The 14,138-nt window shown below is 62.3% G+C and overlaps 1 protein-coding gene across 3 annotated transcripts in view; it reads left to right on the plus strand.

The window, feature by feature from the left end:
* Positions 1-13,702, plus strand: part of MGMT (O-6-methylguanine-DNA methyltransferase) — a 144,474-nt gene extending 130,772 nt beyond the window's left edge. For 2 of the 3 annotated variants that reach the window (XM_016157523.2, XM_016157524.2), the window contains 2 exons: positions 8,243-8,382; positions 13,422-13,702. In XM_016157523.2, the coding sequence (XP_016013009.2) occupies positions 8,243-8,382; positions 13,422-13,628 (347 nt within the window). In that variant the 3' untranslated portion in view covers positions 13,629-13,702. Of the gene's footprint in view, positions 1-8,242; positions 8,383-8,978; positions 9,082-13,421 lie in introns of all 3 variants that reach the window. The other variant, XM_036222234.1, reaches the window with a different exon arrangement.
* Positions 13,703-14,138: the final 436 nt, after the last annotated feature.

Here is a 14,138-nt window from a genome sequence, read left to right on the forward strand (position 1 = left end):
ACGTTTCGGGCGCCCCGACCACCAGGGGCAGCTGTGATGCGGGTGCGCCTCCCGTCACCTGAGCGGGCCTGCCCAGGCGAGCGCGTCCTCGCCCGCGCCTGGGGGGGCCGGCAGCCAGTCTGGTCTGCGGGTGAGCTCTGAGCTTCTGCTCGGGCACCCAGACCCGGACCCACGAGCCTGCGGGAGCGTTTCTGCTCCTGGCCGGCCCAGAGGCACATGTGCCCCCGGACCCCACTGTCCCCAGGGCAGCCGAGCACCCCCCAGAGTGCTAACCAGGCCCGGCCAGCAGTGTGCGCCCCAAGAGGCTTCACAGAGGTCAGCGCGTCCCCTGAAGGGTCGCCGTCCAGAGCCCCAGCTCGTTCCTGGCAGGTCTTCGTCCGACGTCGGGGTGGCCGCCCGGAGCCACGTGGCGCTGGTCAGTCTCCTCCTGCGCGGGCGGCGTGGCTGCCTTTTGAAACGCAGCTGTGACACTGAGCTTGCGGGGTCTTTGCTGTTTCCTCCGTCCTGAGGGCAGAGCGTTCAGCGGTTCACACTTAGGTGTGCTGTTAGCTGAAGGCTTTCTGTCAACGCCTTTATCAGGTTGAGGAAGTTTCTGGAAGGTAATGTCCTAGATGGCCGAGGGCGCACATCATGATCGACGTTGAATTTTGTTGAATTCACTGTCCAGCCAATTGAGACAGTCAGGCGTTTCCCTTCATCAGGCCGTCCACGTGCACCCCACCGGTTTGTTACGCACCGGCCTCTCAGGACGGCGCGAGGGCTCCAGGACACTTCGCGACGCGGCGCAGCTCCCCGACGCCCACACCTGTCGCGTCTGCACCTCACTTCTCACGTGACCTCGGTGCACGTGTCACGTCAGCGACCCGGCACGTTGGTGCCGGTGCTGCCTGCGGCGTCTTCCTCCGGACCCCCTCGAGCTTCGCCCGGCGTCCCGGGTTCTGTTTAGGAAGTCACATTCCTCAGGCGGCTCTTAGCTGGGGCGTTTTCTCCGGTTTTCTTCGTTTTAAGTGGCGTCGACAGTACCGGTCAGGAGATTGGTAGAATGCCGCCGTCCTGGAGCTGACCCGATGAGCTCATCACTTTTCTCTTGGTCGGTTAGGCTGAGGCGGTGGGTCCTGAGGGGGCCACAGGCGTGAAGTGCCATTTTCGTGGCATCGGGTCGAGGGTCACGCGACGGAGGGTGCCGTCGCCCTCGGCCGGCGAGCCTCGGGTCACCCGCCCGTCCCCAGCCCTGACGCAGCGCCAGCGGCTGGTCCCGGCCCGCCCGCGGGCCCCCGGCGAGGCACGGGCGCCTGCCTCCCATCCTCTGGAGAGCCGACGCGGTGTTGACCTGTGCCCCACGGGGAACCGCCGGAGTCCGGCGAGTGTGCGGCCCCTCCCGCCTTGCAGCTCACAGGCCCCGGCGGGTCCAGAGCGGCTCTGCCCTCGCGCCCGCCCCGGGGCCGCTGTTCCGACGCGTGTCAGACACACAGACGCCCAGCGCCTTCCGCACTCCTTCCTGGGACCCCCCCAAAACGGTGTTTCCGTTGGCGACTTGCGTGCGCCGCGGGGAAGCTCTTCCCCGTCTCCTTCGCTGAGACGTCGCGTGGCGGAGGCCGCACCGCCCGCCGCCCCCGCGCCCCTCGCGCAGCCGTCTGGGTTTAAGGCGCCTCCGTGTCTCCGGGAGCCGGGGCAGGCTTGCCGGCGGAGCGGCCCCTCGTTCGCCTCTGCCGTTCGTCGGCTGCTTCCGGACGCTGGCGACAGGTGGATGGGGCCGCTGGAAACGGTCACGTGCTGGCTTTCGCGTGGACGGAAGTGTTCAGACCCGCCGAGCAAACACCCAGGAGTGCCGCCGCCGGCTCACGCGGCGAGCCTCTGTTTAGCTCTGCGAGAACTTGCCAAACCGTCTTCCAGAACAGCTGCGCCGGTCCGGGTCCCGCGGGCGGCTCTGCGGGCGCCTCCCTGGCCGCGCGGGCGCACCCCGCGGTGTCCGTCCGCCCGTCACCCCCGGCGACAGGCGGTGCGGGCGGCCCCGGCCGCGTCTTTCCGGTGAGACGTCGGCTGCCGTCTTCCGCGCGCCGCCTCATCGGCTCGCTCGCTTCCTTGCCGTCGGGGTTTCAGCGTCTCTGTACATCGTGGTGACACGCCCCGCATCGGACGCGTCTCAGCCCGGGGCTGCTTTTCAGCGTCTTCACAGTCTCTTTCCCAGAGCAGAAATGTTTCGTTTTCGTAAGGTCCGGCTTACCAGTTTATTCGTTCATGGATCACGCTGTATCTAAAATCTCTTCCCTAAACCCAAGGCCACCTAGATTTTTCTCCTGTGTTAACTTCTAAATGTTTTGAAGGTCCGCGTTTTAGATTTACATCTACGATCCACTTTGAGTTAGTTTATAAACGATGTGCGACCTGCGGCTAGGCTCTCTTTTTCCTTCTCTGTCCACCCGTCCATCTGTCTATCTGTTCACTTGTTTGTTTTGCATGCACCTCCCCGTCCCGGCACCTTCCGTTGGAGAGACCGCCCTTTTTCCGGGGCACTACCCTGGCGCTTACATCCCGGGTCTGTTTCCCTTCTGCTGCGCTGATCAGGCACCCATTCTTTCGCCAGTACACCCTGCCAATTACTGTGGCTTCGGATACTCGAGTTTTCAGATGCTGAACAGTCTTGCTTCGTGGGACAAACTCCGCTTAGTTTTGGTGTCTTATTATTTTTATCTGTTACAGAATTCGATTTGCCAATATCTTGTAGAGAATTTTTGCCTCCGTGTCCATGAGAGATATTTATCTGTCCTTTCTGGTTCCTGTTTTTTTTCTGGTTTAGATATTGGAGTAATTGTAGCCTCACAAAATGCCTTGGGAAGTGTTCCCTCTCTGCTTTATGGAAAAGATGACGCCAAATTGACATATTTCTCCTTTAAATGTTTGATAGAACTTACTGGTAAAATTATCTGGCCTTAATGATTCCAGATAGTAAACTACGGATTCAAGTCCTTCCGTGGTTACAGAACTGTTCCAGTTCTCTGCTGCCCCTCGGGTGCGTTTTGGTAGCTTGTAGTTTCTGATACATCGGCCCGTTTCGTCTGTGCCCTTGGCGCTCGGTCACCCGTTGACTGTCTGCGAAGTCAGGAGCGGCATCCCCTCGTTCACTTCCGATATTGGTAATTTGTTCTGTTTTCTTTAGCAGTCTTGCTAGAGGTTTACCAATTTTATCGCTCTTTTCAAAGAACCCAGTTTGGGTTTTTCGCTCTTCTCATTTTTCTGTTTTCAATTTCGTTGGTTCCTGTCGTTACTTATTTACTTTCTTCTTGGATTGGTTTTCTTTTGCTCGTCTTTTTTCTGGTTTCTTACATTGGAAGCGCAGATGATTTGAGACCCTTCTTCTTTCTAAAACATGCATTTACTACTATAAGTTTCCCTCTAAGTATTGCTTTAGGTATCTTATAGATTACGATAGGCTATATTTTCAGATTGCTTCTGTTCAGTGTATTTTATTTCACTTAAGACTTCTGTGACTCATCGATTATTTAGAAGTGATTTATTTACTGTCCACATGTTCAGAAATTTTGTATTATGTTTTTGTTAATATTTAGTCTTAATTCCATTGTCATCAGAGAACATAACTTGATTTCAGTTACCTTAAATTTGTTAAAATGTATTTTATGACCCAGAGCGTGGTGTACCTTGGTCAGTATCCCACGTGCATTTGAAAAGAGTCTGTGTTCTGCTTTGTCGAGTCGAGTTGAGTGCTCTTTATATGTCGGTTAAAGCTGGTTAGTTGATGGTGTTTTTCATTTCTGTGTCCTCGATTTTCTGTCAGCTGTTTCCGTCACTCACCGAGAGGGAGGTGTCGGGGTCCCCGCGTCACTCGCCGAGGGGGAGGTGGCGGGGTCCCCGCGTCACTCACTGAGGGGGAGGTGGCGGGGTCCCCACGTGCAGCCGCAGACCGATTCGCCTACGTCTCCTTCGGTTTTTGTCGGGCTTTGCTTTGCGTGGAGGAGGCGTCTCGTTCGGCGTGTAAACCTTGCGGTTGGTGTGGCGTCTTCGAGAGCTGTCCCTTTTGTCGCTATGTGATGCTGCTTTTACCCCTGGAAAGGTTTTTTGCTCTTAACGGCTTTATTATTAACTTTTTCCAGATTAGTTTACATGGTATATTGTCTCCCATTTCTTTAGCTTTCTCTCACTTATAGCTGTTATTTTGTAGACGGCACACACGAGCGTGATTTTTTAATCCATTCTGACACTCACTATCTTTTCCCTGGTAAAATTAAACCATTTATGTTTAATATAATTACTGATATGATTGGATTTAGGTAAAAACATTTATTTCGTTATCTGTCCGTGTTACATTTTGCGATCATTACACAATTCATTGTTTTCTGCCTTTCCCGCTGTCGTTCGTTTTCCCTTTCCTCCCTCTCCTTCAGCTGTGTTAGCCTGTCTTTGGCGTTTTCGTTTACCCGTTAGCTTTCTGCTGGTTCCCCCTTTTTGCAGTTTTACTAGCCCTTGCTCTGGGCGGCACGATTCTGAGCAGCCAGCTGGAGTCGGTTTTCTCCCACCTCGCACGTAGGACCCCAGCACCAGCAGGCCCTTCGGCCGCGGTCCGTGACGTCACAGCGACAGGTGTCAGCCCCACACACGCCGAAAACCTTTCCCGACAACGTCACGATGTCGCTTCCGTCGAAGGCATTTTAAAGACCGTCGGCAGCCCCTGGCGGGACGGCGGCCTCCACGCCCGTCCCCCGTCCCCGTCCCCCAGCGTCCGGGTGGCCCTCCCGTCGGCGCGGGTCTCCTGGGAACGCATTATCTTTGTTTGTTTGTGTTTTTACCTGCAAATGTCAGTATTTTAATTCCGAAGGCTCTCTTTAGACTTCTGAGTTGATATTTCTCTCCTCCCTGCGCTTTGAAGTTGCTGTTTCTCTTCCGGACTCAGCCGTTTCCGAGGGGGATTCTGTCCCCCAGTTGCTCCACTGTGAGCAATGCAGCGTTTTCCTCTGGCCGATTAAAGCGTTTTCTGAGTCTTTAGACTTTGGCGGCTGGAGCACAGGTCCAGGAGGGGGTGTCTCGGGGTGTTTGTCCTGTTTGTCCTTTGCTAGACTTCGTAAATCTGTAGTTGTATATTTTTGGCTAAATCCGGACATCTTATAGCTGTGTTTTTCTATTCCACACTCTTCCTCTCTTTCCGAAACTCCAGCAACACAAGCGTCAGGCCTTCTGGCTCTGTCCCCCATGTCCCCACGGCTTTTTTGGCTCTTCGTTGTTTGTTTTTAACATTTTCTTTTTCAGGTCAGATCCTTCCCGTCAATTTGCCTTCAGTTCCATCGACTCTCTCCTGCTGGTAGCCCATGCTCTGCAGTTCTTAAATGGTGTTCATTGTTTTTGGTTGTTTTTTTCTTCAGTACTAAATTTTCGTTCTTAACTTCCTGTCTGTGACACAGTGGTTTCCCACCTTGCGGCACTCGTATTGGACCTGTACGTGGTCACATGATGCACATCAGGTCGTCGTGTGGCACCCGCTACGCTGGTCCGTCACACCTCAGGAAGCGGGGGCAGAAGGTCGTCAGGCAGGTCCAGCCTCCGGGTCACCTGCGCCTTCGCGTCTGTCGGTCCTTCCTCCCGGGGGGCCGAGGGTCTCCTGCCCTGTGCCTGGTGTGCGGTGCCCCGCCTAGGGCACCCTTCCCAGAGCGCACACACCCGTGTCAGCCCAGGCGTGTCAGGGAAGTCCACCCCGATGCCCACGCCCACACGGGGCACAGAAGCGGTCTCATGAGGTCCCGGCGTCCGTGACATGGGACGGCGTCTCCCACGGCCAGTGTCGAAAACCAGCCTCGTCACCCCCTGGCTGGTGACGTACAGTCCAGGCAGAGAATGTGGGAAACAGTGTCCGCAGGGTTGGGTGGTCACAGTGCATGCGTTTTAAGTAGCCACCCCAAGCGAAGTACGAACGGCATGTCTTAAGGTCCGGGCGCCCTGGGGCGGGGGTTCGCCTGCAGCAGGTCCCGCCTGCACCCCGCAGTGTGCACGGGGCCAGCGGCAGGCAGACCCCAGAACAGGCCAGAGAGGGGATCAGGGGGCGAGTGAAGGAGGGGAGGTTCCCGGATGTGGCCCTGGGTTCGCAGCCCGCTGGCTGGGAGCCGGGGTGGGGGGGGGACCATCATGGGGAGAAGGAGAGTAATATTTTAACAGTGCCCCTCAGGGGCCCTGGACCAGCCACTGGCGACACATGTGGCCACCTCACCGTCAAGAAAATATCACTATGTGAATTTTTATGACCGAGTTTTACTACGTTTTCGGATGATACTTAGCAACCCAAAGCGCTGGCCCCTCCTCGGAGACGGGCATGAAGTCCGCGTCTGATTCTGCCCGGGTCGGGGCTGCCGGACCGTCCCTGATCCGATCGCCGCTTCAGCTGATGACTGCGACCCGCCCTGCGGGGCGGCGCTGCGTTTCCGAAGCGTTCACAGCGCGGCGTGCTCGGCCGCGGGCCGCCGCCCGGTCTGAGCTCTTCCCCCTGGCACCTTGCCCGGAGTGCACACGTTTCCCGTGAAAAGTTGACGACGGACCCGAAAATGTTTGATAACCCTGCGTGCGCGCGGGCGCGTGGTGCTGGTGTGATGCGTGCGGTCGCTTTGCACAGGGAGAGGAAGGTGGCCTGCCGCCCCCCCCCACCCCAGGCGGGCAGGCGTGTGGCCGCGGGGTTCCCAGGCCCCTCTTGCCGGCCCCACAGGCTGGGCGGGGTCCTGCGCGGCCCCTCCCCGGGAAGCAGCGCGCACCGTGGCGGCCACGAGACCCGCGGCTTTCGCCGTCTCTTTTCCAAGGCGGCTGCCCCCGAATTCTCCCTCCTCCAAGTTACCGAGTTACCGCCAGGCCGCCTCGCTGTTTCCTTTCGTGTTTTTTTCTTTTTTTAAGTTAGGCATAACAACAGCAACAATAATAATGATTAACAGTTTGGTTTCAAAACACTTTCTGAAGAAATCACAGTAAACAGAGTCTGTTTGCCTAAGGAAACCCTGCCAGCAAGCAACCGCCTGCTAATGAACCCAAAGCCGTTAATGGGGTTTCTTCAGTTAAATTGATTCATGAATTTTGAAGAGAACATTATCTAATGAATTTTCTTTGAATAGAAAGCAATTAAAAGGACAAATCAGTCTGATTAACCCCAGAGTCACCCTCCTGCCACAAATGGTGTATAGTTTGAAATTATATCATAAAAAACTGGAGCACATGCGCTATCTTCTGCCCTCTCCTAATCCGTGTAAATTAATGAACAACAAAGTTAATTTCTCTGCTGACCCTTTCCTCGTATCACCTGGATTATGCTGATGTTTAATTTGCTTAATGTTATAATAAAGACTAAACAGATTTTTTTCCCAGTGAAGTGATTATCGTTCCCTTCAGTTAAAAAGTGATTTTTATTATTTAACACGCATGTAAGGGTGCGTTTCCTTTAAGCACCAAATTGCACTCGGCCGGCTTGGCCCCGGGTGGGATTGGCGTGGTCGCGGGCGCACTCCGGGCCCAGCTCCTGCCCGAGGAGGCCGCCCCTCTGTCACCGTCAGGACCCCTGCCACGGGCGGGCTCGGCGCCCCGCCGTGGGGGACGCAGCTCCGGGTCCAGTGCTCCCCAGCCACGTGTCCCCTTTGCAGAGACAACAGGCGTCCACTCATGCCAGCCTCCCGCACGCGCCCGGGCCCGTCCCGCGAACTCGGGCCCAGGAAGCAGCTGCAGCACCTGGGGGCGAGGGAGGGCATGTCTCCGCACTCGCCGGCCGGTCCTGCGGCACGGCGAAGGCCAAACACAATTTGAGGCGCTTAATCCAGTGAAAGGGGAATAACGTGACTTTCTTACTGCAGCCGAGGCCGCCGCCCGCACCTGTCCGGGGCGCCTGGCATCCCGCGTCCGCGGCCCCTCCTCCTGCCGCGTCCCAGCCGAGGCTGGGAGTGAACCAGCAGCGCGCAAGGCTGGAAGCGGGGGGCAGGCCGACCCCTGCGCCCCGACGGGGCCCGACCGGACAGCGTGGGCGGCAGCGGGCGCTGCGGGGAAGAAGCCGCGAGGCCGTGGCCTGCGTCGGGGAGGCCCGCTCGGTGCCCGGCCTCGCTCTCGTTCCCCTGCGCCAGCGACATGGCGACCGCGCGCGGAGCCCGCCCCTTACCTGAGCGCGACGGCTCCGTCTGTGTCCGTGCGTTTCCCGTCCGCGGCCGGCAGCTGCGCGCGTCAGCTCCGCCACAGCCGTCGGCGCGAATAACGCCGTCTGTGCTCTTCCTTCCAGACGCGTTCACCGGGCAGGTGCTGCGGAAGCTGCTGACGGCCGTCCAGTTCGGGGAGGTGGTTTCTTACCAGCAGTTAGCGGCCCTGGCAGGCCACCCCAGGGCTTCGCGGGCAGTGGGCGGAGCGATGAGGAGCAACCCGGTGAGTTCGGCCAGCCGGGCTGATGGGGGGCCCATGGGGACTGGTGGGGATTGGGGGGGGCGGTGGGGGGCCCACAGGGACTGGAGGGGGGCCCATGGGGACCGGTGGGGATTGGGGGGGCGGTGGAGTGCCAGCAGGGGCCGGTGGGGGGCCCACGGGGCCAGTGGGGATTGGGAGGGGCCGGTGGGGGGCTGGCAGGGGCCTCGGCAGGGAGGACGGGCCAACTGTCGTCTGGTTTAAGTCTGTTTTCAGCAGCCTGAGCTGTGGTGGGGGCGGGGGGAGCCGCGCCTTTGGGGAGGGGGCACAGAAGCCTTCCCACATAGCGCTGGAAGGCCTCCCCCTTGCCGCTGGTCACAGGGAGCACGGGGTCAAAGCCTGGGGGGGCGGCAGGGGGACACCCACCCATTCAGTCGACAGCTGGGCGCCCAGTGTGCCCGACACTCTGCCGGGGGTCACAGCAGGAAGCGGAGCGGGCAGCCCCGGCCACCAGTGCGGTGCCGCGCCCCGCGGCTCTCCCTTTGTCCCCGGCCGCGCCCCTGTGGTCCGCGTCCCTTGGGGAAGGTCGCTCATTCTCGCCCCCCCCCCCCGACGTCCAGGGTGGCAGCCCACGCGGGCACGTGGACCGTGGGGACACCACCTGCTCCCTCCGTGGGTCTGCGTCCCGCCTCCTGCTGGAGCGAGCAGCCTCCTAACCGACAGGTACAAACGGGCGGCCGCTCACCTGCATCGCCCGCCGCCCCCCTCGGCCGCGGAGACGCGGGCGCAGTCCCGTGATCGCGCCCGTGGCGCTGTTCAGGGACATTCATTGTCCTGCAACCAGAGTGACCCCCTCCTCCTGCTATTAATCTCTGCGACTGTCTCTGTCCAAGTGTGGCCACAGCCCCTGGAATTTGTGAAATAGGGTCTCACAGGGCTTAAAACTCTGATGTCCGTGAAGTCCTCGTGTTGACGTGCCTGTCGTGGGCGGGGGCCGAGCCCGGCGGTGACCGCGGACCGGGCAGGAGGACCCACTGGGAGTCCCTGTTAGCACCTGCCCCCTCTGCGCCCCTGGTGGCCTGGCCCCTCTCCTCTGCAGCCAGGCACTGCGTTGACCCCTGCAGGGACCGTCACCTGACGGGACATCGCAGGAGTGTGGCGGCCGCAGGACCCGAGAGGGGCGCCCAGCTCCGGGCGGGCACGTCGCGGGTGCTCCCGCAGAGGGCTCCGGACACGTGGCTGCCCGCAGCGGCCGCCCGCAGCGCGGTCCCCCGTGGGTTCCGGAGGGCGGATGGGCTGGGGCAGCCGAGAGGCGACCCACGCTGAGGACGGAAGGGGCCCGGCCGGGCCGGACCGTGGCAGACGTCGGAGGCCCGTGCGGTGTGTCCGTCCCCTGGTGCCGGCGGCACGGCTGGGCAGGACCACACGGGGCCCCCGCACAGTGCGCAGCGGGGGCTCAGGTGGAGCACGGCGCCCTGCGGGCTGGACGGAGCGCCCGTGCGCGGGGCTGGGGGGCGAGGGGCCTGCAGTGTGGGGAGCGCGTCAGCCTCCTCGCGCCGGCCGAGCCCGGGCCCCCTCGGCGGCTCACGTTGCCGCCCGCATCGTTCCCTTCTCCCGCCGGAGGAGGCGGCGGTTTCCGCTGTGCGGGAGTTTCGTCCCGTCCAGACACCTCACTTTTCCAGAGTTTTCCAGGAGGGACTCACTGGCCCGGGAAGACAGTTTGGCAGCCTTCCGCAAGGCGCTCTGGGGCCCGGCTGGGAGGACAGTCAGCTCCTAGCAGATCAGACCGGAGACCCCCCCACCCCCCACAAAGCACCCTCTGCTCATCCTCAGACAGAATTTGCTAAATGCAGTTCAAAGGCAATCAATACCGTGCAGGGGGAGTTTCCCCACCTTTCTCTAAACAAAGCGCATTCCGGAGGATTAGTTTATTCACAGACTGCCGAGAGCGTTAATGACCCCGAGCCTCGTCTGCCCGTCACCCAGATGGCTGTTGATAAAGATTTAGCATCGTGTTCTAAGTGTCAGGGCTGTCAGTGGGGCTGAACCATTTGACCAGAAGAAGAAAACGCACAGGGAACTATTGATTACAGCTTCTCGGTGTCACTCGTTCGCCAGGATTTAGGTATTGACGAGGCCGCGAGTGAAGACCAGCTTCCCCGTGGGCCGCAGGCGGAGAACAAAGGCGGGGTGGGCGGGAGCGCGGCCCCCGCACCGGGCTCCGCCATCGACCGCGAGACCCCTCCGCGGCGTTCCGCTGGAGACAGATCTCTGGGTTGGAAGGTTCACAGCGCTTGCGAGAGGGCCCGCGCGAGTGACGGGCGGCGTGTCGGATGAGCCGGATCGCGCAGCGTGAAGGTTTCCGTGCGGCTGTGACGTGCGCCGTCTGGTTATCGGCGACAACGGCGCTTCATGCGGCACAGGCCTGGGCGAGGAGGGCGCCGCTCCTTCGGAACGTCCTTCGGGCGCCGGAGCATCTCGGCAGCAGAACCCGCCGCCGGGTTCCAGGGTGCACAGCAGTGCTCCCCACGTCCGGCGGTGAGAGTGCTGTGCGTTTGGGGTGTCGCCCGCGAAGCCTGCTCCGCAGCCGTCGCGACAGGTCGCCGCAGGTTCCCATTGGCAGACAGGCCTGGGCCCAGCACCTTCGCGGAAAGAGACAGGTCCACGTTCCATGAGTCCACGTGTGAAGCCTGTGAGGCAGGAAGGCGGAATTGGTGCCTAAATGTTTGCAAAACTGAATTGAATTCAGTGCCTACCTCTTGATCAGTCAGTCGAAAGGTCGAGTGGCCTGCTAGCTTATCGCGTCCTCACAGCAGTTATCAACGTGACCATGGTATCGTCTGAGTGCACACCCCATTCTTCAAATCTGTCGCCCCTTCCCAGAGGGGGCTCCAGGCAGCATTACTGCGTTTGGGCCTGTGAAACTATGCCACGCAGGAAATCGACTCTCGCCCTCACGGTGCCGGCCAGCTGAGCCTGCACGCGTTGCCATGGCAACCCGAACTCACAGCGGGAATCAGGGTGCGTGTGTGACGTGGGGCGGTCAGACCCCCCCTTCCAAGCCCGGGCCCCCCGGCCACACCTCGCAGGCCCCGCCGGGCTGTGCCGGGACCGGAGGGGCACGTGAGGGCTGGACTCCGCCTCTGCCGGCCTGGACCCTCCTCCGCCTCCGAACGGCCTTGGGAACTTGGACGTGAGGCTGACGGTGCCTGGCCCGGGGCGCGTTGGAGGATCCGATGTCGCGACGTGCCCTGTCGGACCCTCCCCGGTCCCAAGCGCCACGTCCAGGGTGGGGGGCGAGGCTCACCCCATCGCTCAGGGGCGAGCATGCTCGGCTCTCTGGCTGAGCGGGTGTGTGCGGCTCACCGAGAGGGACCGGTGCCCAGCGGTGACGCCTGAGCTCCGGTCACTGCGGAGGGTGGGGGTGTTCAGGGATAGCGGAGGTGGGAGTGGCCACCCCAGGGAGCAGCGGGCACCAGACGCTGCGAGAGGACATCCTGGGCAGCCGGTCAGCCGCTTCCGAGACACTCCTCACCCGGTCCGCGTGGCTGTCCCTGGAGGTGGAACATGGAGGCGGGCCGCGGACTTCCTCTCTGGCCGCGGCGGGGGCGCGGGGAAGGAGGAGCCAGGCGGCGGAGCCCCGGAGGCCCTCCCCGCGGGGGCCTGCCGTGAGCGCCGTGTCCCGCACCGTGGGACACGGGCGGACGGCGAGTGTGGCGCGCCTTCCCGAGTGCCGTCTGCGGGGGCCCCGGGTCCCGTCTCTCGGGACGGCCCCGTTCCTGTGCTCGCGGGTGGTGACGTCCATCGTGGAGCAGCCACCGTGATGTGGCACACGGTGACGAGACCTGTGACCGCAGAGCGTCATGACGGAATGACTCAGCCGTGAGGCTGTCTCCCCGACCCTCAGGCAGACCCTTTTCTGAGCTTGAAGCCTGCAGAGACCCCACTGCACCCCTTTCCAGAAGCCCCCCAGGAGTGCTCTGCCCATGTCTGCGAACTGCTTGCTGGGATCTCCAGGCAGTCACCCTGTGATCCCCAGAGCCCCTGCAGACGGGGCACGTGGCGCTCCGTGGCGTGTGGCCGCAGACTGCTCGGGGGGAGAGGCCCGCCACCCAAGACGACTCGACGCCCTGTGGCTTCGGGGAGCCGTAAATCACGCCCTTCCTCTTGCTGCTGTGTTCCGAGCGCCCTGAGAACTGGACAGAGGGCTTCGAGGTGTCGGGGCCTTCAGGGAGAGGTGGCACAGCCGTAGGGGGCCCCCCGGAGCCCCTGCTAGAGCGAGGCCCCCGGTGTTGCCGCCAGCCCCACTCGGGCGGGCGCCGGCCACGTCTCAGAGGCCCTTGGGGCGGGGTCACAGCACACTGTCTGGGGGTCGGGGGAGGCTGGTGCCTGTGGGAGGGGTCAGTGGAAGAGCTGCTGGCCTGTCGCTGCCCCCGGGGTGGGGACAGCGGCTGCAGCCACTCGGCCGGGGAGGAAGGACGCCGGAGCTTCGCGGACGTCCTGAGGCTCCAGAGGCGGGAGAGGACCGGGAATCCTGGGGCGCGGCGGCGTGGCGGCGGGCAGCAGCCTTTCCTGCGAGGGGCTTTGCCAAGGCGGCCACCGGCTGGCCGCGCTGGGGGTCCGTGTGCCCACAAACCTGGATGCACAGAGGCAGGCTGCCGGCCCCGGGGCGGGGTGGCCTTTGCGAGGACCGTCCTCGCCGAGGTCTCCGTCACTCCCAGCGACGTGTGAGAGCTTCACGCGCGGCCACCATCTGGGAGCGTAACTGTGATTCTCGTAAGCGCACGTTACGAGTCCCTGACCAGACGAGCCTTTCTCCTCCCAAAGCTTGGTGCAGAGGGTTTGCCGGAAGAGCCCGCTGCAGGTTCACCTTTGGGCATGGTGTCCCTGCCCTGGCCCTCCGTAGAAACCCCCGGGGGGGGTCCCCGACACAGCTGCCTGGGGACATGTCCCAGCCCCTCGCCAGCACCTGCTGGCAGTCGACCCCGCAGGGCGGGCCCTGGTCAGTGTGCCCAGCCTCTGGTGCTGCGCACAGACTGACAGTGGCCCTCACTGTCCTGCAGGTCCCCATCCTCGTCCCGTGCCATCGAGTGGTCTGCAGCAGCGGAGCCGTGGGCAACTACACCGGAGGGCCGGCCGTGAAGGAGTGGCTTCTGACCCACGAAGGCAGCCTGGCGGGCAGGCTGGCCCGTGCGGGAGGCACCCGCCTGGCCCGAGCCTCGCAGCCCGCGGGCCGAAGTCGAGTGTGTGTGGTTGGAGCACGCGAGTGACGTGCTCAGACGGCACCACCCGTCGGAGTGGCCGCGTGGCGGCCGTGCTGCATTAAAAGAGCTGGCACATCCCGCGGGGCGCGTGTCTGTCCTCATTGTCACGTCTGCGGCCGTGGGCTCGGGGGGCCAGCCGTCCATCCTGCGCGCGCTCTGTCCCCTCGCCGCTGCGGGTCATCCCTGACGTCTGCTCGCGCAGGGCTGGGGGGGAGTGGGAGGGCGGCTCGGCCGTCTGCCGCGCGGGTCTCCCGAACGCGTCCCCACAGGCAGCCTCAGACCCCGGCTCCGCGCCACGGGAGGACGGAGCCCCCGGGCGGGTCAGCAGGGCCGTCGGCGACACCGTCAGGCCCCGACGATGCTCCGGGTGCCCCACACCGCCACGCGCTCTGCTCCCGGGGCCGCCTCCCGGGCCAGGGGACTGCGGGCCTCTCACGCGGGAGCCCCAATCTTTGGTCACTGGGTCCCAGCAGGCTCCGAGGGGTCCAGGCTCAGCGGCCACTCACGTGCAGCCAG

The sequence above is a fragment of the Rousettus aegyptiacus genome, unplaced genomic scaffold (genome assembly GCF_014176215.1).
Source record: "Rousettus aegyptiacus isolate mRouAeg1 unplaced genomic scaffold, mRouAeg1.p scaffold_m13_p_6, whole genome shotgun sequence".
In the NCBI taxonomy this organism is placed as follows: domain Eukaryota; kingdom Metazoa; phylum Chordata; class Mammalia; order Chiroptera; family Pteropodidae; genus Rousettus; species Rousettus aegyptiacus.